We start from the raw sequence: 24,776 nt of genomic DNA, 5'->3' as shown, positions 1-24,776 counted from the left end.
AGACGCAAGGATCACAGTCTCACACTTACAGGAAATCCTAAATAACTTCTATCATAATGGATTCTACCTGGACAACCATTATTCCTATCATTCCAGGGAGTTATTTACAACCCATAGGTCTCCAACAGGCTTACCTGCATTTACTGATGACTCTCTAGCACCAACAATTCCTCCTGCACTCCCTCAGCAACCTACATCTCCAGTGTCTCACAGTCTCCTTTGGCCTCTCATTGACTTCCTGATTTCATTGCAGTTGTAGCAAGTCACCTCTGGAAACAGGGTTGCAGTCATGGCCTATCCCCACAAGTGGCTAGTGTGTGGTAATTCTTTTCAGGTGACAAAAATGACAGCATCCCAACTCTTACATCTGTTCAGACTTGGGGTTTTATAAGTGAATCCCAAAGAGAGTTTGTTAATTCTTGCCCAGAATATCAATCATATGAGGGGTTCTCTGTAATACAGTCCTCAAGGAGAGCTTTTCCAGCTGCATAGAGCATGGCGAAAGTGAAGTCAGCCAGGGAATTCCAAGTCCTGTAGCACTGTTTGTCAGAGAATGTAGCTGCTCAGGCCTTACTGTACCTTCTCTTGAAATAGTACCTTGGGCTTTCTTCTGGTTCTGGACCCTATAATTGCTCCTCCTACAAGTCAGCCAGGAACAAACCTCAGAAAATCAATAAATATCCCTCTCTTGTTTAAAACTTTCTTATTCCTTTTGTCTAAATGTCTTTGATTTTAAAACAGTTATAGGAAGTACCAAAATATGGACAGGAAGCAATAACAACAACAAAATTAACAACAACAACAAACACTTCACAGAAGTGCAAGTCTTGACTGTTTCACCACTTCTCTGATAAAACGCTGTCTTCTGGGAACTCCAGGGCTTCAATCTCTTAAAGGGAACTCCTCTATCTGATGAGCTTCACTATGATTATTCTATTGTGATGGCACCTAGAGGCTCCAGTCAAGATCCCATTGAGCTAGGAACTGTACAGTTGCATAACAAAAAGATCATGCCTTTCACAAAGATCTTATCAATGTAATGGAGTTTTTGGGTAATGATTATCCGTCTAGTTAGGGAAGCACATGTTTTGAGGTAGTACAGTTGTGAAGAACTTATTCTGCTTAGAGTTAAGGCTCCATATAGATGTTCTGAAGAGAAGGCATCTTTGCCTTCTGTGAAATTCTGTCAGGTCAACAAGTTAGTCAGGAGAGACAACTTATGTGTAATGAGGTATCTCAGTAGGAGGGTGGGGTTGATGAATGAGAACTGTAAGCTTATCTTTGAGAATTAGGGATCACCAAATGAAATGAATAGGCAGCAGGTTTAAAACAAACAAAAGGAAGTATTTAATCAGTCAACACACCATCAACCTGTGGAACTCTTTGCCAGAGGATGTTGCTAAGGCCAAGACTATAACAGGATTCAAAAAAGTACTAGATAAGTTTATGGAGGCTAGGTCTATCCATGGCTATTAGCCAGGATGGGCAGGAATGGTGTCCCTAGCCTCTGTTTGCCAGAAGCTGGGAATTGGCGACAGGGGACGGATCACTTGGTTATTACCTGTTCTGTTCGTTCCCTCTGGGGAACCTGGCATTGGCCACTGTCAGAAGACAGGATACTGGGCTACGTGGACCTTTGGTCTGACCCAGTATGGCTGTTTTTATGTTCTTACCCTAGTATACTTCTGGACTTCTTTGCTTTAAAGCAGCCCATATTCACAGGAAATGTCATCCTGCTCATGGTGTGAGAAGAAACATAATATTCCCAGGAGAATTCACACTCTTCCACATATTGTTTCACCTTCAGATTTGGAAATGAAAAGTCTCCTCCTTCCTCTCCTCTCTCTTTTAAAAAAAGGGGGCAGATCTTGATGGAATGCTACAAGGTCTCATTTAGTTGGTGACTGACTTTGTCCGCTCTTGAAACAGACCCTTTTCCTTCCATGTAAATGGTATTTCTGTGCTGGATGAGGTTGGTCTCCACCTTCTTACAGTTATTTATTGCCAGTTACCTCAGCTTGAGTGAAAGTTTTTTTTCCCTAGCCCAATTTCATTCCATGCAAGTGTGTCATACCTCCATCTTATACATATCTGTACATCTATAGTAAAAATCCTGCTGTTCCATGGGTCCTTCATGCCTATTCAGCTGTGACTCTAAGGGTTCAGTAGAACCTGCACCTTTACTCAGCTGGACCTTAATTCACAATTTTTAGCATTTTTGTGGTTTGTCTCTGGTTGGTTGGGTGTGTGTGTGTGTTTAGTGTCAGTAAAAATAAAAGGTTGGCAGTTGCAATAAATGTAGGTTAAGTACATATTGTTGCATAGATGGGGCAATCTTTTACTACCAATGTTGATAGACTAGTTTATGTGCATGATTGATATAACCTCATACGAAAATTTAAATAATAGGTTACAAGACATTACACAGGGAGATATAGGATGAGTCAATAGTGTTTCTAATTACTACAGCTTTGAGTTCCCTGACCTGTTTTGGAAACATTGTGCAGGGAAGAGTTTTAGAAAATATATGAGGGGGGGAGGGAACATAAGAATGGCCATACTGGGTCAGACCAAAGGTCCATCCAGCCCAGTATCCTGTCTACCCAGAGTGACCAATGCCAGGTGCCCCAGAGGGAGTGAACCTAACTGGTAATAATCAAGTGATCTCTCTCCTGCCATCCATCTCCACCCTCTGACAAACAGAGGCTAAGGACACCATTCCTTACCCATCCTGGCTAATATCCATTAATGGACTTAACCTCCATTAATTTATCTAGCTCTCTTTTAAACCCTGTTATGGTCCTGGCCTTCACAACCTCCTCAGGCAAGGAGTTCCACAGGTTGACTGTGCGCTGTGCGAAGAATTTCCTTTTATTTGTTTTAAACCTGCTGCCCATTAATTTCATTTGGTAGCCTCTAATTCTTATATTATGAGAACAAGTAAACAACTTTTCTTTATTCACTTTCTCCACACCACTTATGATTTTATATACCTCTATCATATCCCCCCTTAGTCTCCTCTTTTCCAAGCTGAAAAGTCTTAGCCTCTTTAATCTCTCCTCATATGGGACCCGTTCCGAACCCCTTATCATTTTAGTTGCTCGTCTCTGAACATTTTCTAATGCCAGTATATCTTTTTTGAGATGAGGAATGAGGTGAGGAATCTGCATCTGTAAATCTCATTGCTCTTTTCCTGATCTTTAATTCACTACTTTTCTATTTTATCTTACAACTTTTTGTTTTCTCTGGACAATATTGCATATGTTAGGTCATAAGTCTAATATCTGTTTAACACTTTTTAAAATGTGAAACTTGTGTATTACAGTATAACTTTGATATATTGCATTTGCCAATTACTCCAGTCATCACCATTCACATTGGCTAATAGTTGAATTAAGTGTTTAAAAGAGAATATTAAATTTATCATTGGTTGGCTGTATGCGTGTTCATTTTGATACCTAACAGAACCAATTCTTTACAAGCTAATTTTAAAAGAATACAGTTTAGGTTGCAATGTAATACAGTATTTTTGTGCACATTACTTTTACAAGCACCCTTGTCCCACTCCACCACTGGAGTAAGCCCCAATGCTTCCTTTGTTTCCTTCTTCCCGTCCCATCCCTGTGCCTTTCTTTATGCTGCCCCTTGTGCTTGGAATGGCCTATCCAATCCATGAATCAGGCCAGTCTACCCACCCCTCCGCTTCTCAGGTCCTTCCTAATACACTTGTTCCATGTTGTCTGTAAGAAATCTTAATTTGTCATTTTAGGGGAACAAATAAACAATCTTTAATGGGACTCTTGGGATGTTCATGCAACATAACTGAGTAACCATACAACCTTATTTCTGTAATCCTTGCACTTCCTCACCCCTAATTGCTACTGTTCGTTACTTTTACTAGCTGTGTAATGTCCAAAATGGATGATCAGAGACCATGCCTTTGTATTTTTATTGTTAAGAGCTGTACACTTTTAGCACACTAAAAATAATAAAATAAAATAAGCACACTTTTGAGAGCTGTAGAAATTACAGTAAAAAAATCAATTACTCCATTCAAATACAAGTTAAGTATAGCATACACATTGTATGACATGTTACCAGGTAATGTTTGTAGCTATCATTTGTTAAGAGGTCAAGAAAAGTTGAATGCCTATGTTTCAGGGCAAATGTTTGCACCTGGGAAACTAAGAGACTCATGGGGAAGGATTTGTGGAGGGCTTTGTTTATAAAAGTGAAGTTTGTGATTGAGAAAGATGCTAGATGGACAGTCCCAAAGATGAAAGTCTTTTTATCTAGGAAACAATGCAGCCTGGACAAGCTACACTGTGAGCTTCGGATACCACAGCTTTGTGCCTCAACTCAGACCTGGAGAACAGTTCAATGTACCTGTCTGTACAATACTTGGTGCTTTTGCTGAGACTTCCATAGGAGGTGTTAGTTATCTCTGCCCTGAGCCATTAAATCATCACTCAATATTTCCTAGTGTTAGAAACGCAGAGCCAGTGAGAAGAGATGGCTATTGAAATGGGGTTGAAGAGAGTCAGGAAAGCTGTTCTATGATGAGGCCAGTTTGTGAGGAAGTTCTACGGCTCTTTGGTTGAGTGATAGTGTGGTGTTGGAGGAGCTTAAGAAGAGATGAGGTGAGGGTTGAGGGGAAATCCAAGGAGGGACTAGGAGACCAAACAGGATATTTTGTACTGAGCACAGAAATGCACAAGAAGTTTTCTGCGATGGGAAAACAGTTCCTATTTCTCGGTATAACTAAGGAGACTGCCGTTACATTTTAATGAAACTGCAGTTCAGAGAGATAATAAAGGAAATAAATAGATCCTGGGTCAGATTCTCTTATCCTTTTGCACTACAGATTGCCTGGAAATTTGCAGCATCCTTCCAGCTAAGAATCCTCCCTGGTATGCTAGTATTCTCACCTGGCATAGAGTCAATGTAGCCAGCCTTTACACATCTCTTTCCCAGCCTGTTGTACGGGGCATTCTATGGGGTATGAAGGGCCATTGATAGGGTGCTATTGCTCTCCAGTTATTCTCAGCTGATGGACAGCCCCTTGAGGACTGATACCAGCTTTCCTAGATTAAAGCAACCTCTCCAGACACTTGTAGCCCATAGCATGGCTGGTTTAGACTCAGCCTGAGAATGAAGGAGTTGTAACTGGATGTCTTATGGCCCTCAGCTCTACTGGGGCCTATAGAGACTGCATGCAGTGAAGAGTTTGGGCCTAAAGTGCCTACTTTACTATTATTAAGCACCTACTATCTAACAGGCCTAAGCCAGGGCTACAGTAGGAGTGCTTTGACCATACAGCTATACCAGGGTTCTGTGCCATAAAGAGGCATTCTGTGGCTTCGGTCCGGGATACCTAGAAGACAGTCTAAAGCTTTAGAATGAAGATCTTGATCAACAACTATGCTCCTCTGGCACAATGGAACTCACCAATAAGGGTAAAGCTCGTATGTGTGGGAGACAGAGCTTTCCCAGGGGCTGGTCCAAGATTCAGGGACCTTATTCCACAAGAACTAAGGACCATCATAAACCACACCTTTCACTCCAACTGCAAGATTCATTTCTTTGACCTGCCTTCTCTAACATAAATACATAGCAACATGTATATTTAACAAAAAATGAACTCTCCCCACAAAATACCCTACCAAACCAAGGCGTTCCACTGTGTGTGTTTCTTCTTTTGGGGATGGAATGAGAGAACAAATGCATGAGATGTTCAGCATTTCTTAATGCACTATTGTAAGGCACTCAGATACTACAGTGATGAGTGCAGTATCACAACATACATAGACTGGATTAATATAATAGAATCATAGAATATCAGGGTTGGAAGGGACCTCAGGAGGTCATCTATTCCAACCCCCTGCTCAAAGCAGGACCAATCCCCAATTTTTGCCCCAGATCCATAAATGGTCCCCTCAAGGATTGAACTCTCAACCCTGGGTTTAGCAGGATAGCTCATCCTGGCAAAGTGCTTCTACTGTGGACATACCTTATACTGGCAAAACTGTACTTTTGCTGGTTTAACTTATTCCAGGTCCACCGAGTGAAATAAGCTATTAGAAGTGAACACTCTTATACCAATATAATTGCATTGACACTGTGGCTTTTACTGGCTTAGCTATGTCAACAAAAAATCTCACCGACAAAGCTATGCTGACAAACTGTTCTTGTTAGACCTGCTCTTAGTGTCAAATTATGCGCTCATCTAGGCTGGTTTAAATTCAGAGTAACTTCGTTGACTCTAGATTTACACTCATAACTGAGTAAAATTTGGCTCTTTCTACATAACACTGCTCAAGCCCATTGTGGACAACGGCATGAATAAGACTTACTGCAGAGCAAGAAAAAGATAATACTGTATGCAAGTTTAATTTCAGAGCTGGCAATAGGTACTGTTATAGACCAGAAAGTTGTAGGAGGCAAAAAAGAGTTTAGAATCAAGACACCTATGTCCCTGAAAGTGACATGAGGATAGAGGCTTTTGGAAGGTATATTTTTATTACTTAGTAGCTTTTTTATTTTGAGTGTACTGATTTGAAGGAAGCAGTGCTGGAACCAGGTGCAGAGAATGTTTTAGGTAAGTTCTATGTAGAATTGTAAAATAAGTCCAGTGTTTCTAAGTATAAAATCTGCATGCCAGCTTCACAAAGCTTGCATAAAATACTGTACCTCAAATTCTCATCTTTACTGTTAATACTGCCAGAACTTGCATAGTATAGTGTTTTGCATAGGCAGACAAAAGAATTGTGATATTTTACATGAATGATTTTTTTTTCTTTCAACCTAGTACTGAGTTCAGCGTGCCTGGAGGTATATCCAGCAACATGCATGTACAAAGGTATATGTCCTCAGGGTGTATGACTATTTTCCCAGATTAAATTTTATGTTTAGTGGAACCAATTTTATTTTAAAGCTATGTTCATAACAGCTTTGCCGTCACTAAGCCGTAGTTTCTTTCAAACCTCAAATTTACTCCTATGAAATTTCAGTTTTTTCTTTGTGTAATATCAGTGATTTAGTAAGAGCTTATATGAACCCCTCGGTGACTGAAGGCACCACTTCTTGATTTATAGGCCTTTCTGCAGGTCAGTTGGGGGAATGGAGTAATGTTTGCTAGTTACATGTGTTTTCAAGTCCTCTTTCCTCAACTCCTCTTTCTGCTCTCTTCTCTCATTATTGACTAATATATTTCAAAATGTTCTAATTCAGATGTTAACTTTGACTTTCCATATTGATTTGTTTGCTGCTGTAGTTTCTTACCTACTGATTTCTGCTAGGGCTCAATTAATGAGTTTTTTCAGGATATCTTTTTCTTCTCTTTCTCTTTCCTCTTGATCTATTGCTCATTAGAAGTTGACTAAACATTTTCTTTCAGGAGCACATTATATTCTGTGCTGTAGCTGTATGTAGTCCAACAAAGCTGTGTTTTTATAACCACTGATTGAATACTTTTTGGTGATTTTATCCTTCTCCTGGAATATGCGTAACAGCTTGACAGTGATGTTGATGAAATATTTTCAGTGCTTTGTTATGCTGGTGATAACATATCCATATTTCATGGTCAAGCTGAGGATGATATATACAAAAAAGGGCAAAACTACAAGAGATGCAATGCTAAACACATCTCTCTTAGGCTTCGTTTGCTATAAGAAATGGATTCAAGAGGGCCACCCACAGGCATGGCCTGCTTTTCCATTATGTAATTGACAGATGTTTTTTCCTGTGAAGGACAGAGGAGTGCCGTTGAATGGCGGCAGACTTTGTGATGGCCCATTCTTCCTGAATCGGTCAGCCTCTTATTAGGTCATGGATATGCTTTCATTCCTGTGGTGGCCTGAGCACAGAGAAGAAAAGCTGGGTAATACCCTCTCCCCTCTTCCTGTCTGTAGTCCCTTCTACAGATATCTGGAGGCGCTGCTGCAGCCTCACAAAGTGGCCTTCTTAGAACCCATGTTGAGAATCTCTGTCATAAAGGATGCAACTTTCATACTTTAATATACTTGACCTTCTCAACAAATGTGATCTATCAGTCTTTTGTTTTCCTCAGCAAAATCTTGGCCTCTGGCTCTTAGAACTCTCTTTCACCATTCATTTCTTACTGATTAACTTGTCTCCTTGAATCCTCCTCCTGCCTTGCTTCCTCTCTCATCCTTTTCTTCTCCTTCATCATTAACCTCTCTCTCTCTCATTTAACGCCTTCACCATAGTTTTGATGTATATTCAAAGGGGGAAGGAAAAAGACCCTTTTTGACAGTGTGTCTGTCTGTCTTAGGGTTTTATCCCAGGCTCCATCACATTAGTAACACATTCAGTTTTGTTGTCTTGGAACCCCTCCTTTCATCCCTATGTTTGGGTAACCCCAGCTTTTCTCATGGCTTCAACAACCACCTTTATGCAGATGATTCCCAAGTAAACTTCATCACCTCTGACCTCTTACTTCATTCAGTTTTACACCTGCTTTTCTTTCTGGCGGCTTTTGGGTGTTCTGCCACCAACTTAATGGCTAAAGTTGAACTCCTTTTGCCATCCCCTTCCTACCCCAATCCTTTCCTCTCTCCCTTTCTTCTTCATCACTGTTGGTATTTCATTATCCTCCCCATTACCCAGGCTTGATCTTCTTTGTTCCTCTCTCTTGTCTTCTCTCACCATATCTAGTCTGTTGCCAAATCAAACAAGTTTTAAATCCACCCTTTCCTCTCCATCTCGTCTGCTAAAATTCTTGACCATGGCCTTGGACATCTTCCTCCTCCTCCTCAAACCTTGCTGCCTTTGATCTATCCTAAACATGACTGAAAGAATAAGCTACCGCTTTTGCTGCTTGGACCATGTAATTTGGCCATTTGAATTCCTTTTATTAGCTTCCCCTTGCCCTCTGCATCAAGTACAAATTTCTAGTTCTTCCTGGCAAGGCTCTTTACACCTTCACTTTGCATAAATCTCTGTATGATCATTTCATCCTCTTCACTTTGACCAAGCCTTTCTCTTAACCACTCTCTTCACGTCCTCCTCCATGCTGCTCCTTAGCCAGGAGCAATCTCCTATCAAGCAACCTCGCTCTCATCAGGCAGATACTTCTTTAAAAGACACATAATCTGTATTGCATTTAAGTGATTATCTTCCAAAGTTATTCTAAAATAATAATAATAATGTATAAAATAGCTTAAATCATTATTTAGGTTGGAGAACTGAGCACTTGAATGTTAGGAAATACTAGATTTATGGTTGCACGGGCAACCATAATTTTGGCTCCTTGTGCATCCATCCTGTGCACTGAATTTGCAGGGATCCTGTGGAAAAAATAGTATATGATCATGTAATTAAAAATTATATTATAATTCATATGTACAAGGGGGATGAGTTGACAATTCATGGCAACCTTAATACTGACATTTCCTAACTTTCAAGTGCTTGACTTTACAACTTAAATTTACTTTGAAATAGTTTTTTGTATACTGTTTTTCCTAAGATTTTACGTAAAAAGGGAAAAGCAAATTCTGGAGATTTGAAATAGTTTATATTGCAACCAAATCTGAATGGAATTTCACGGGACAAAGAAAATATACTTCTGGAACTCAAAAGGTTTGCCGTTGTTGTATTTCAAAGGCTTGTTGTGGGGAGTGGGGAGGAGGGCTAGAGTATCTTAAGAAAAGGTTGCAAGAATATTTTATGATGGAGAGCTCTTGACAACTAAAATATAGGAGTCTCTGTCTTCACTATCAGCACTTGGACTTCTATTCCATTTAACCCAGTTGCATTCTGAGGAAACAAGGTGTTTGAAGATGACATGGAGGACTCTAGAGAGGCACTTCACGTCCTTTCTTTGTAGTGGTATGGAAACATCATTAGCAACACTTCTTCAATATAAAATATTTTACAATATTAAATTAACATAGCACACATTGTTAGACCATAAATTTGACACTACAAAGTCTCCATTACTGCTCTCCTGGCTGATTTCACCTACTGTTTATTTTGGTCAGCCAAATAAATTTAGATGTAGAAATTACTAAACATGGATCTCTCTTCACAAAAAGAGATTAAAAGACCTTGGGATGTCCAATGAAAGGAAGGAAATGCCTCCATTCCAGTTAATCAGGTAGTTTTACTAAGACATTTTTTGGGGAGCTATAGAGTCCACTTGCCCTTCTCTGCAGGTAATATGACCAGATGCTTGTATGCAAGACACTAGATGCTTATATTTAGAACAAAATAAAATCTCAGATTAAACACATCTGACATGCCTGCTCCCCCATTCTGATGCCTTCTGCTGGTCTTGGCTCCCTGTGCAGTTTAAAGGAATGCAGGGCTCAGTGTTGCATCGTCTTCTGAATGACTTTTCAATTCAGTTGCTCATGTAGTAGCAATGCAGTCTAGGCTGTTCCAAAATCCAAAGTGCCTGAGGACCTCTGGTGCTTGGAACAGCTCAGACTTGATTGCGTGCTAGTGCACGAATGGTTGCAGTTAGGGAGTGGGGGACTAGGAATGATATTGCAAAGTTGTAATGTGAAAGGAAACTGGAAAAAGAGGAGGAGAAGGAAGGGAGACAAAAAAGGCCATGGGAGGTGCAGGAAGTGCAACACCTGTGACAATCCATCAATTTGTTTTTTACCACACCTCTACGACAAAAAGTTGCCTTCTGTTTCTAAAACCCATTCACACAGTCCAACCTCTGTCCTGCCTCCCGCCATCTCATCTCCTCCACTTGCAGATTCCTTTAGTCTTTTATCCCTTCTTACTCCTTATAGGACCCAAGCCACGTCCTCAAATCCACATGGGACAAGTATCCCCTCTCAAACAGATCAGTCTCGTCTTCTCCTAAACCACATAGGGCAGTATCCCTGGCATCAGAGTTAGAAATGAGAGGAGTGGTAGGAAAGCTAATTTACAAGTAAATAAAAAAAATGAATTAAAGGCTTTTGTGAGGTGACTGATTTTTCACTGAAAGGGTAAAAAGATGCCAGGAAACACTTCATTTCAATCCTAATTTCAGAGAGGCCTGGGTTTCCATATGATCAGACTGATACAATTTCTTGTGAACATTGACTATATATGTTGTTTGATGACCATTTGTAGTAAGAGTCCAAGTAGACATTGTTTTAAAGCAAGCTGCAAAACCTCTAAATACCACTTGATTTAAAAACAAAACAAAACCCCTTTTCCTAACAAAAGGAAACATGTAAAGCAGGAAGAAGTTATAGACTACTATAGTACATTTGACACAGTACACAACACACATTCATTTTTAACAATATAGAAATTATAGTCTCACTGTTACTTTTGAGTCCTTGGTATCTGAGAATAATCATTCAAGTGTAGAATAATCATTAAGCGATCTAGGTTTTTTTGGAAGTGTCATAGTTTGATAAATATGTTTTGCCTCCTGAACTTAGAGACTTATCAGAAGTACAGCTCATACAGTTGCTAAGTTGTTTAATAGCTATGTGGTTCTTCCAAGTGACTCTTAAACCTAACAAGTTTTAACATGATTTCAGAAGCTTATGAAGGAAGGGAACCCTTATTCTTTATAGTATAATTAACAGAAGTCAAATATATTTTTCCCTTTTTGAAAGAGGCAAAAAGAGTTGAACATAAACCTTTTCTAACTAATTTGGAAATTTATGGCGTTTATTTTCAATATCAGCTACTCTGCCTTTAAGAAACAGCACTTCAGTGAGACTTTGAGCTCCTGCCCTTACATAAATATTGTAAGGGAAACAAATAGAAAAAATATTAATCTTTTTAACTTTTGGGTATAGAAAATACAATGTGTTTTCATAACATTTTGAATGAATTGAAGATTAGTAAAATGTCATTACTGGGCACAACTTCAGTGCTTTACATTAATGTGATGTCTAATTTATGATTCTAAGCACTTTTAACCAGTGACATTTTCACGCCCATTTTCTACTTACTTTAGAATGGTTAAAAACAAGGTGGTATTTATATTTTTAAACACGTAATGAACACCTTATCTGACCCTTTTGACAGCACTAAAAAATCACTTACCTGTCATCATTATTGCACTCTGTTTCTCTTTGCTGTGTCTTGAGAATGCATTAGGCTCCTCAAAAATGCATCTTGAAACTTAAACCAGGAATAAAAGTATATCTTCCAAAAAAGTAGTAATAGAAATTATTTCTGGATGTTAAGCTTTTTTCACTTAATGTGATTCTGCCACCTTCTGATTGCTTTTTGTGACACCTGATCAGAGAGTCAAAATTCCCCGTCAGGAACAACTGAAGCAGCTGCCTTTCTCATTACTGGGAGTGACTCACATGCCAGTGTGGAGGTAAGATCTGCAAACTTCCTGAGTCTGGAGTAATACTAGCTAAAGAAGCAGACAGTGATTCACCTGGAGCAGTGGGTTAGAGTCTTAAATCCAGAAACATTCAAGTGAAGAGTCTGAAAGCATGTTTTACAGTAACTATGTAATGATGCCTATGTGTTTCAGTTAATGCTACTTTGTTAGTAGAGAAAATATTAATTTAATGTGATGCTTAAAAATTTTGTGCTGGACATATGTCAATCTATCTTCTGTTGGTCATGACCATAATGTTACCTGTTAATTTTTTTTAAGCTGTCTATATTTAGATATTTTTTAATGTCCTTTGATCAGATCTTCTGTTCTAAATGATGTATAGAATGAAAATGTTAACGTACAGATTTTAACTAAGAAAACTAAATTTTCCATTCACTTCATACTGATTACTACAAGAGTATTCTTTTGAGGATCTGAGTTTCACTTGTGCCTCTTGCATCTCTACAGTTAAGGGTTCCAGGTATGTAGAAAGGCAGATTTGTATATGTCTTTGTTTAAATAAAGAGTGAGGTTAACGGCTGCTGTTTATTGAGAAAGTTGGGGAAAGGTAACTTTATTTTAAACCAGGAGAAGAAGAAGGTGGTTAATTCACCATTTCTCCAGTCTCTGCAGGGCTCTGCCAGGTCTCTGAAAAAACTCTGGCCTTTATTAGAACTTCCCTGCAATGACCACTAGGCCAAAACTGCTTCTGGAGCATATCAGAGCACCTATGGGTTTTCCTCTGTCTTGTACATATATATTGTCCTTCTCTTCCTCAAAAGTCTGTGATAGTGAACTTATTCCTACCCAGCCATGCAAGAGATAGGAGGCAGTCCTCCTCTTTCTCACTTTAATGTCTTAAACAGACCTCCTGCTTGGAAACACAGTGCTAATACCAGATGGGTCTAACCATCTGCTTAATGGGGAGCCTCTATCCCTGTACTGGTGAACTGTTCTACCCTGCTGCCTGTTTAAAATAAAAAAAAAGAAAAGCCCACACCAGAGTCTGAGTTGTGAATGCCATCCATCCATGCATTTGTGCTTTTTTCCGGTTCTGGTCACAGGTAGGTAATGCCACCTGCTTCTCCATTTCCCCACAGAAATAACATGTGCTTCCCAATTTCAGGAATTTCGTGGTGTTATCTGTTGCTGAAGGGAATGGAAGTCATACAAAGTGAGCCAGTGGAAACATACACTTCTGTATATTACCTTTTGTTCTTTTATCAGAACTTGCAAGCTCATCCCAGTAACCAAGTTATTCATTTCAGCTGGCTAGTTACACTTTGATCACCAACGCTTCAGCTACTGTAACCAACTGCGGTTGCAGTAGTTTTGTTCTGAAGTGTTATCAAGTGCTAAGATAATTCCCGGTAGGTTTTGTAGTGCTTTCCCCAAGTCCATGCAGGGTAGAAGGTCCTTGCTGGCATTGTTGTAGACACTCACTAGTCTGCAAGCCTTACTAATGGGTTATCCTCATTAGTACAAATTTGTGAAGTTTTTTTATAATGCACTCAGGCCCATATCAATTCTTCCTTTAGGGCATAACTTGCCTATAAAATGTGGGACGGACAGACGCGCATGCGCATGCAGATATGCATACATACGCACACAATTAAATGAAAAATTAAGCTACATTTATTTGACATTGTTTTAATACTTGTTAGAAAGGTCCAAGGGTTTAGTTATTGGTACCCCAAAATACAATAGATGGATTTTTTTAATCGTGATTAATTACAGCTGTGGTGGTCATGGTATAAATAACTACATAGACTAAAAGGGATAAGAGTATGAAAAGGTTAAAAATAAGATCCTACATGCTTTTTTAATCCAATTGTGTGCGCCAGTTCTCAAGCTGAAGCTTGTCGAGGCTAGTCAGTGTCTAAAGGGAATACCATGGGGTTAGTCATGAAAGTGATGTGAAAGAAATGTAAAACTTTGATGAAGAGAGCAGCTGAAAACCAACCCTATATCTTTATTATTCAGATTATTTAAAGATTCAATGTGCTTGTGTCTATATATTATTCTAGTGATTATAGAATAATTCTTATATTTCATAAATCTTGAACAACTTTTTTTAGAACAGTTATTATGTTGTTGCTTCATACGACATCTTTTTATTGTCATGTTTGAAAATACAAATGTTAGGTTTATTTTTAATACACATTTACCACCTGGATAATACCTGTGTGATGTATTTATGGTGTTTTTAACAGAAAATTGGTGGAATGAACCAAGCTTACAATATGGGCATGAAGAAAAGGAGTACTTGTGGCACCTTAGAGACTAACCAATTTATTTGAGCATGAGCTTTCGTGAGCTACAGCTCACTTCATCAGATGGGCATGGTTTCTCACGATTTCTAAAGTGGTGTTCAGCAAAACTTCTCAGTTCTGTGTGTTTCAGCTGCAGAGGCCAAAGCTGATGTGTGTTCTAATGTAATTCTGAAACCTGAGTTTTGACTGCAAGTAGCAAATTCTTCTGTTGGAACATGAAAACGTGCCTACCTCTGTGTGTACCTATGGAAAGTGGTGCCATTTCATGAGATGATGTCGACTTAACTGAGTGTGCATTAGGAGAACAATGACATAACCACATCAGAGGAGGTGCTCAGAGTTCATATGGCACTGTTCACTAATCACCTTCCTTTAATTGGAAATGCACACATTTTCTGTTAATGCCTGTTCAGGCTCCTCTAATGGACATTTGTAGGGTTTGGCTTATGATATATGATATTTTTTCTTACTGCTTTACTCAAGTCATGTACTTTTACCTTTGTCTTGATCCCCACCCTACTAAAGGGGCAAATAAAGAGAGGATTTCAATAAGAACCAATATATGCAAAGTATCTCTTATGTGTCTTCCCTCCATCTTCAGCCCCGTAGTTTTTTCACCTCAGCGTTAATGGATCACTAGTTGGAACTATGCCTCTTGTTTGTTTCCTCATTTCTGAAGAACCATACAGCTTGTATTTTTGACTCATTTGGCTTAACTCCTATAATATTAGGATTCTGCCAATATCTGCCTTAGGATTGATTTCACATAGGACCTCTAAGCTTGAGTACCGTGTATGTTAAACATCTTGCATATCTTCCTTGGATTCCCAACTACCGTCTACAACACAACCTTTTATTTCTGCATCTCTGATGAATTGAGAATATTGCTCTGTAGTGAGAGAGATATTGTTGCCTTGTTCGAAGGGTTTGCACTACCGTTTCTTAAAAATTAGGTGTTTATATGGGGTCTAGAATTTGTGTTTGTGAGGCATTTTGTGAACTCTTGATGCCTGATTGAGTTATTCCTGGAGCTGATAAAATGTGAGATCTGGTGATCTGAAAAGCGGACATACCATGTGAAGACCAGCTCTCATATATATATATATATATATATATATATATATATATATATATATATATATATATATATATATATTTTAACAAGGCACTGAGAAACAGAGACAAGGACTGTATTAGGGCTTATCAAAATAAGACTATTTAGCACGTGGGTTTCTGCAGAATCCGGCTGCATGGCCCTCTGAAAAATGCTTCTGTTAGAAAAACAAAATGACTTGTGAATAGATTGAAAGTTGGCAAAATAAACTCAAGTGGCTGTCATGGGGAAATGACACAGAAATACCAGACTGCAAGTACTACATAAAGGAATAGTGCTCAGGGTCTATTTGCAGTGTTGTAAAAGTGAAGAGGAAGAGAGTGGTGAGAGAATAGGGGCCTGGAATCAGGTTTATTTCTCAGAACCAATTCAAACCACAAAAAAATGTTCCAGTTCAGACAAGAATGAGGTTTAAATTGGTCAGCTGGTCACTATGTAGTGTGTTTTGTTCCTTTCCTCACCATAGTGTAGCACATAAGAGAGAAATTTGATGCCCAAATTAAAGGAAAAGCTCTTCTTCAGTAATTATGCATCAAAACAAAGGAACCTAGAGTGAAATTCTTTACATGTTATTTTTTTCTTCCTGTGTGGTTGCTGTATAAGGAAACACCAGGGTATTTCTGTAATATCAGTTGTGGTGTCTGAGATGCTCCAGCCAGCCCTGTTAAATCACATTTGTGAAAAGGGTCAGGTTTGGAAAAGCCACCAGAAGTGTGAAATGTTTGTTTGTTCTATCTGAACTATGCAAAGCCATTCATTGTGCAAAAAGAGCTGAAAAAGAACAGCCTTTGTGGTGAGGTTTTTGGTACTTTCTGGCTGTGGTAAAGACTGACATCTCTCATGAGTGTCTTCTTTTGTGATATTGAAGTATTTCTGCTTGCAGCTTCAAACAGAAGCAAAAAGGATGGAGGCAAGCTGTGAAAATGGAAAAGCTTTCTTGAACTTTCTGTGTGTGTATGGGAGGAGAGAGAGTTAGTGAGTTTCAGGAAACTTTGGTTTAGGGGGAAGTTTATCTCTGATAGTTTGTCCATTCCTTATTTTAATAAATGCACTGTTACCTCTTTGGTTTATCAATGTATGCCAAGTTGGTTGAGACAAGGTTACGTGACTTCCGGTAAAGAAGCTATGGGTTTTAATTTTCTTTCAAGCTATGGGGTATTAGATTTCCATTATAAACTAGAGTTAGGCAAATCAAAAAGGTTTTCCAGTCTATCTGTACTTCATGAGTTGTAAAATTGGGCTGGAAATCTCAGGAGAACATGCTTTTTTATATTTCCAAAATGCTGTAAGGCCAGCTTTTCTCATGGTATTTTGATAGTTTGTTTCCTGTTCTCCAGATAGAAACCTGAATTGCAAAAACATGTGAAACATTTCAAAACCTAATAGATGCTTCCTTCTAAAGTGAGCAAAAATTGGGTCTCTTATTTTTGCAACAAGTCTGCCCTTCTATACTATAAATGTTTGTATTTCTGCCTCTCTGTCAGTGTCTTAAGATGAAGGCAGCTAAAAAAAGCTGATTCAGACTTCTGTAAAAACCTTTGGCACACCCCTGTTTTAAGGAACGACTCAGTTTATATTGTGGTTACACCCACCATTAGTTGCAATCTTCTTGCTACTTGTGCTGTGCAGTACATGTGCTATTAAATAACTGCAGTGTTTCATAAACAGCAGATAAAAGACAAAATCAAAAGTTTCCTTCTCCTTCAGTTTCTGTTAGAAATTTGCATCAAGCTTTATCACAGAGATATTGTACAATGAACGACATGACTCTCTCCCATTATCTGCTTACACTAAAGATAAGCTTGAATTATAGTTTAGACTGAGAAATGGATCCATATCTGAACTTCCTGAAAGTCACAGAATTGTTTACATTCAGAGTTCTGGTACAGCCCATTACAAAGAGATGTCTGAGTTGCAAAGTTTGGTTCTGAATCCGTTCCAAAGTTCCCCAAAATACAGGAATTGGGGGTAGAGGGCAGTAGGTTTTTAGATACAATGTTGTGGTTTGGGCCTAACTCTAATTTACTATGAATTGCTTATTCATTTTTTTTTAATTTAGCATTAGCCATGGTGGAAATGGTTATGATGTGTGAGTGGGATCAGCAATGTGTATTCCATCTTCTGCCTCTTTCCTACCACTTTTCTTTAAATAAGTGATAGAGCTGTGAAAAGTGTTTTAACTTCCAGGCACTACTGAAATAAATAACTATGGTCATATGTTCATTTTTGCCAAAGCAATCAAAATAATTCTGCTAAGGATTGGAGAAACAATTGAACGCTCAACACCAATTTTTACTGAGAGGAAAGAACTGATTTAAAGCATTGATAATAGAGAAGTTTAAAATTAAGAACTACTTGAAAGAATGTGTTCACAGGCCTCAACTGTACAAAGCTATTATAGTTCAGGAAGGTGCATTTTGTGGAACTAGCATATCTAGTGAATAAGTAACAAGTATTAAAATACAAAATAATATTTAAATCCAGCAGTGTGGTGAGGAATCCTAAATGCTACTATAGTTAAGGTATAGCAGTCTAGAACTGCTTTGGGGAAGGGGAAAAAAAAAAAAGAAAAAAGTCCAAATAGCTACCAGTGTTGCTGAAAAAGGTTACCTTGGATATCAGAAGTTCTGAAAATAACCCATGGAGAAAAGTGGAAGGGAACCAAAGAAAGTGTCTGATGCTTTTAGAGGAAAATAATGACTGAAGGAAAAAAAGAAAGGATTAATTATAGTTATCCTAATGAATGGGAGAACAATGTTATTAATAAGTAGCTCACTCCACTCCCTCTGCCAGGTTGCTTCACAACATCACAACCCACAAATATAAAATAGATAACCACATACTGTACAGCCATTAAAAAAGGGCTAAGAAGATCCTCTACAAGGGGTGATGGATTAAAATAGAAAACACCTTCGGGGTGAGGGGTTTGAATTCTGATGCATTCTGACCTCTCAGTGTAACCCTACAAAATTTTCACCTGCCAACTCAAGACATGATGGTTAGAAACAGGTAAAACTATTTTTTTGTCCCAGAAATGTATTTTCGGAGCGATGACACTATTTGCTTAACTTGACCTGAATTCAACAAATAGTATCAGCCATAAAAAACAAAAAAAACACCACGGAAAAAAATTGTTTTGGAAATGTCAAAACACTTTTGTTTTGACACTTTCAGAACAAATCATTTTGACATTTTGTTTTGAAAATGCCATTTTAAGTTGAGCTGAACAAATATTTTTCATTCTCCCCCACCTGAAAAATTATTTAATTAAATAAATAAATTTTACTTCAAAACTAACTTTTTGTGGGGATTTTTTGGTTTGTTGTCCTGGATGACAGATGGTATCAGAGGACAGGTTGGGTTTAGCCAGTCAGAAGGAACTAAAAACACTCCAGAAACTTGGCAAGTTTTAATATTATTTTATACTGTTTGGTTAGTTCAAGACTTTAACTCAATGGTCATTAGACTGTTGGTGGCTTAAACAACAAATGTTGCCAGCCTTTAGACTGGAAAGAATGTGACAACTCCTTGGACTCAGCCCCTTTTGAATCCATCTTGTATTTGAATCAGGGGACCAGTATGGCCTCAGCAGTTACGCGAGTGGAATCTGGCAGGCAGTTCAGGGTGGGAGGGGAGGAGAGGGCTTATCCGATATTATGTATTCCAGTCTCTCTGTGCAGTGTTTTTGAATTCAAGGTGATTGATGTTCACGGTGGGGGACAGGAGACATATTTCCGGGCTTACCCACTCATGGGTGTTGAACAGCTCTCAGCCTAGTCTTCCTAAAACACTGCAACCCAGGGCTCTGCGTGGACCTATGGGAGAAGAGGATTCCAGTGCCTCATAGTCCCTGAGTTGATTCCTGTTGCTCCAGGACCGCCTCCCAAACACAAGTGTTTTCTCCTTTTGTCATCACTACACTGATGAGGAGGGAAAAGTGGGTGATGGAGGAGGCAAGAAAATGAGAGATGCAATGTGCAGAAGGGGAGGGACGGGGGATGACTTGCCTCATACACATCATAATTTTCTGTATCAAGCAAAGAAGTTCTTCCTCTCCCCTGCCATGTGATTCCATATATGGTAAGCGACAACTAACAGTGCCATTTGCTAAGAGCAACAAAACCTTGATGTTGAATAGGAGCCTCCACATTCAATATGCAAAAATCTGCTGTTTGTTTTAGATGGCAGTAAATTTTATACTAGTTTCTCATATGCAGTAGATAGAATTTAAATATTTGTATACTCTGCCATGTGCCTCTTGTTATCCAAGTTAGGCAAAGTATTTTTAGTCCATCTTCATATTCACCATTTCCAATCACTGTGTGTATTGTCCTTATCTACTTGTTTTAGTAACAAAAAAGCTTTTAGTGCTTTCTACTCCTGTTAGCCCAGTGGAGCCAACACAGCAGTGCGAGAGTGTGAACCGGATTCTGTTCCACCTAATGCGTTGCCATCAACGTGATTTTTCACTATGTCCTAACACCTGTGCAACCCCATTGACAGAAGTGAAGTTGAACAGTTATCACTTGGGGTACAACGTGAAGACATTGTGGCTGCACAGGTGTCATTGAGGAAGGTTTGGCTGGCGGAACTTTTGTTGGTCATGATGATACTGCATCAGGTGGAAAGAACCCAGCTTAGTTCTTGGACTGCAAGCTGAGCTTTTGGGTCTGGCAGTTAAAGAAACAGCATTTTATTTGTTAAGCAGAGTACCTTTTGATTGTAAAAATGGCATAATGTAACATTATACTAAGTCACATTTCAGAGAAGAACGACCCTTTAAGTTTCAGTTCTAGAATAAAACATCTTGACACAAAATATCCTTCAACCTTTCTGCAAATATTTTAGTGCAAATTACAAAAAGCTATAAAGTTACACCAAATCAAGAATCTACACAGATATTCCGGTGTCCAAGGGGACAGTTGGATTTTCCCGAATTGTACTTCTAAATTTTTTCATTTTGACACAGAATGCTTTTTCAACAAACGATCTGCACAAGATTATGTATATCAAAGGATCCATGCAAATATTTGTAGTAGCTAGCCAAAGAGTACTTTCTTTAGCAATGAATAGTAGATTCTGTACATTGCAGTCACTTGTACTGCCAGTTTGACTTAGTGTGTATGGTACTCTACAAAAATGAAATGGAGCAAAACATATGAAAAAGACAGCTACAATGATGAATACTTTCCCATTAATCCTCTGTTTGCTTTTGCAATGTTTCTTTTGAGTTTTTATATAAGACTTGTATACCTTTTTGGTAATGATTGCATAAAATAGAAGCATTAGAATTAGCACAGTCCAGAAGATAAACTGACATATGTAATTGACAGCTGCATGCCATTTCAGTCCTAAGGGGTTCTTCAGAGAAGCACATTTCTTCACAGAAAGGGGTGTTGATTTGTTGTTTGATAAAATCATATTTGGCAAGGAGAGGACAAAGAAGAAAAGCCAAACAAGACCTGAAAGAATTTGTGCAGCAGTGACATTTTGCACCCAAAACTTCCCAAAAGGTCGCACAATCTTGAGAAATCTGTCAAAAGCAGTAAGTCCAAGTAGTACTATGCTAACATACATGGATTCATAAAATACCACAGCTGAAAAGCGACAAACAAAAGCTCTAAGTTGCCAGGGTCCCAGTCCTGAATCGGTAAGAATTTTCAGAGGAAGCGTAAGAGTCATTATGAAATCAGAAACCAGTGTGTTTTTGAGGTAGACGATGAAAGTAGAGGTGCTTTGAATTTGGAAAAAAGCCCGAATAGCTAAACTGTTCAATATAACTCCAATGAGGAAAATGACAGTGTAGAGGATTGGGAATACCACATGTGCAATTCTGGTGTCTCTGTGGCATTGTCCAGAGAAAGATGTTGTCCCATTGGTGGTGGTGATGATACTCCAGTTCATTGTTTAAAACAGAAGCTGAGGAGGAAAGTTATTTTTAAAAAAGTGAGAAATTTAATATTTAAAATGTGACATGGTACTGACCTGTGCATAATACTTTCAGAAATTTCTTAATATTCATTGCATTAACAACATCTGTTGACCAAATTTGTGTTCTATTTCCTACAAAAGTTAAACCTGTCTTTTTCCTGTGTAAACCTTAAGGAAAAAGATATTTTCTGTATTACTTTATTATTATTTTCTAATATATTAGAAATAACATATAGTACATTAATATAGGACTCTATTAATATACTATAATAGCTTGGTATCACAGCCAAGTGTCTGGAAGACAGCTTATCTTCCCATGGAACATAAAAAAAAAAGAAAACCTGTTTGAGTTTAAATATCACGGTTAGGGCTTAAAAGCAACGTGTTCTAAGGGGAATAACTGTTCTGTGGGTTACTAGTAGCATTCAGGTTTTTAACATTTCTTGCTTAATGCAAACCATATTTCATTTCTCAACACAATTTTAAAACAATCTGAGCAGAAGACATACAGTATAAGTCATTAGCATAGTCTATATATTTAATACATCTTTATGAACATAGATATTGAAGGTACCTGTATGAAGGTTATGATAAAAAGAAATTCTCCTTTGTGTTGAAGGAATACTTGGTTGCTGTTCCTATGCTGATTGTTACCTTCACTGGTACATTAAGAATAGTGAAACTTGTCTTCACAGCGGAACATAATTGTGGGGTGGCTTTTTTTAAATTTTCCTTCCTCATTTTCATGCACTGAATTAGTTAACCCATTCGGTGTCTACTAAATTAATCATTAGCTTTCATTTTAAAATAATATATTTACTATTTACTAGAAATGGACCCAAGGCCAAAAAACTCTAATGTGAAATGAGATTGAAAAGACTGGGACTGTTTATCTAAGAGAAAAGGTAATAAGATTGTTATGATGAAACTACAAAATAAGGAGTGGTACAAAGTAGTAGATCATTCAGCCTCTTTCATAACACAAGAGCAAAGGAACAGCCAACACAATTGGAACGTGACAAATTCAAAACTCAGAAAAAGATTTTTTTTTTTTAAACACAACCCACAGTTAGACTGTGGAACTTATTGCCACGTGATATCGTGGATGCTGAGACCTAAGCAGGAGTCAAAAAAGGAATAGACATTTATATAAATAACAACAATGTCCAAATATGATAGTAAGTTTTGAGTTTTGGAAGGAATGTAAACCCTCAAGGTTTAGGTTATAAGCCTGCTGTCATGGATACCAGACTAGCTCCACCTTTGACCCCTCTCTTGTCTCTTAGTACACCCCCACAGGTTTCAGACTTCATGTCTTTACCTCTCCTGTGATTCTCTCACTCTTAGCCCTGGTCTACCCTACGAGTTTAGGTCTAATTTAGCAGCGTTAGATCGATTTAACCCTGCACCCATCCACACGACAAAGCCATTTTTGTCGACTTAAAGGGGCTCTTAAAATCAATTTCTGTACTCCCCCCCCCAATGAGGGGATTAGCACTGAAGTCGACATCGCCAGGTCTAATTTGGGGTAGTGTGGATACAATTTAACGGTATTGGCCTCCGGGAGCTATCCCAGAGTGCTCCATTGTGACTGCTCTGGACAGCACTTTCAACTCAGATGCACTAGCCAGGTACACAGGAAAAGCACCGGGAACTTTTGAATTTCATTTCCTGTTTGGCCAGCATGGCGAGCTCATCAGCAGAGGTGACCATGCAGTCCCAGAATCACAAAAGAGCTCCAGCATGGACCGAACGGGAGACGAATCTGTGCTATCAGAACTCCGTTCCAAAAGACGAATTGCCAAAATATTTGAAAAAATCTTCAAGGGCATGATGGACAGAGGCTATAACAGGGACCCGCAGCAGTGCCGCATGAAAATTAAGGAGCTCAGGCAAGCCTACCAAAAAACCAAAGAGGCAAATGGCTGCTCTGGGTCAGAACCCCAGACATGCCGCTTCTGCTACCCCACCCTTGTCCGTGGACACCTGCAAGGGGGGAGTCTCATGCAACAAGGATGAGGATTTTGGGGACGAGGAAGATGAGGAGAAGGAGGATAGCGCACAACAGGCAAGTGGAGAAACTGTTCTCCCTGACAGCCAGGACTGTTTATCATCCTGAAGTTAGGGAATCCCATTGCAGCAGAGCCATCCACTATGACCTGCACATTTCCCAGAGTCGCTACCCTTGATATCAGCAGATCTTTGATTGTGTTGGCTACTTGCATCACAGTAGCCCCCACAGTAGATTTGCCCACTCAGATTGATTCCCAACTGACCGGTAACTGTCTGGCATTGCAAGCTTCCACACTCGCTTGCAAACTGTGAGGGTTGCTCTCATCTTGGTATTCTTGCGCTTCAGGGCAGGGGAAAGCAAGTCACAAAGTTCCATGAAAGTGCCCTTACGCATGCGAAAGTTTCACAGCCACTGAGAATCATCCCAGACCTGCAATGCTATGCGGTCCCACCAGTCTGTGCTTGTTTCTCGGGCCCAGAATCAGCGTTCCACAGCATGAGCCTGCCCCATTGCCACCAGGATGTCCAAATTTCCAGGGCCCATACTTTGAGAGAAGTCTGTGTCCATGCCCTCCTCACTCTCGTCACCACGCTGCCATCGCCTCCTCGCCTGCTTTTGCAGGTTCTGGTTCTGCACATACTGCAGGATAACGCGTGAGGTGTTTACAATGCTCATAACTGCCGTGGTGATCTGAGTGGGCTCCATGCTTGCCTTGGTATAGCGTCTGCAGGAGAGCAGAGTTGCAGCGGAAGCGATGGCTGATGACGGATGCCACGAGAATAGATATTTATAGAGGAGAACAACAAGAGGACCTGCGAGGTGGATTCATGAGGGCAGGAGAGCAGAGTTGCAATGGAAGCGGTGGAGGATGACGGTTAACACCGCGCACATTTCCCGAGGAAGAATACACGTACCTGGGAGCCCATGACAGACAACATGGAGAAATTCGCTATTGAGACAGCAGCAGCAGAGCAGAGTTGCAGCGGAAGTGGTGGATGATGACAGTTAGCAGTCCTACTGCACCATCCGCTGAAAGCAGTATGGTGTCCCCACACAAGAAAGGCCTGAAATTATTGTCTGCCGTTGCTTTCACGGAGGGAGGGGAGACTGACAACATGTACCCAA

At 39.3% G+C, this 24,776-nt stretch overlaps 2 protein-coding genes across 14 annotated transcripts in view; one reads left to right on the top strand and one right to left on the bottom strand.

The window, feature by feature from the left end:
- MED12L (mediator complex subunit 12L) overlaps positions 1-24,776 on the top strand; it is a 321,153-nt gene that overhangs the window by 169,044 nt on the left and 127,333 nt on the right. The gene's annotated exons all lie outside the window — the stretch shown is intronic.
- P2RY13 (purinergic receptor P2Y13) lies at positions 20,533-22,292 on the bottom strand. Its single transcript, XM_073359683.1, has 2 exons — positions 22,212-22,292; positions 20,533-21,625 (listed from the first exon to the last, which is right to left on the bottom strand). Exon 2 carries the CDS (start codon positions 21,608-21,610, stop codon positions 20,597-20,599), a length of 1,014 nt encoding a protein of 337 aa, XP_073215784.1. The 5' UTR covers positions 21,611-21,625; positions 22,212-22,292; the 3' UTR covers positions 20,533-20,596.

This window comes from Lepidochelys kempii, chromosome 9 (genome assembly GCF_965140265.1).
Source record: "Lepidochelys kempii isolate rLepKem1 chromosome 9, rLepKem1.hap2, whole genome shotgun sequence".
NCBI lineage: Eukaryota > Metazoa > Chordata > Testudines > Cheloniidae > Lepidochelys > Lepidochelys kempii.
Note: the sequence above shows the minus strand (reverse complement) of the source record. Positions and strands in the feature narration are given on the sequence as shown.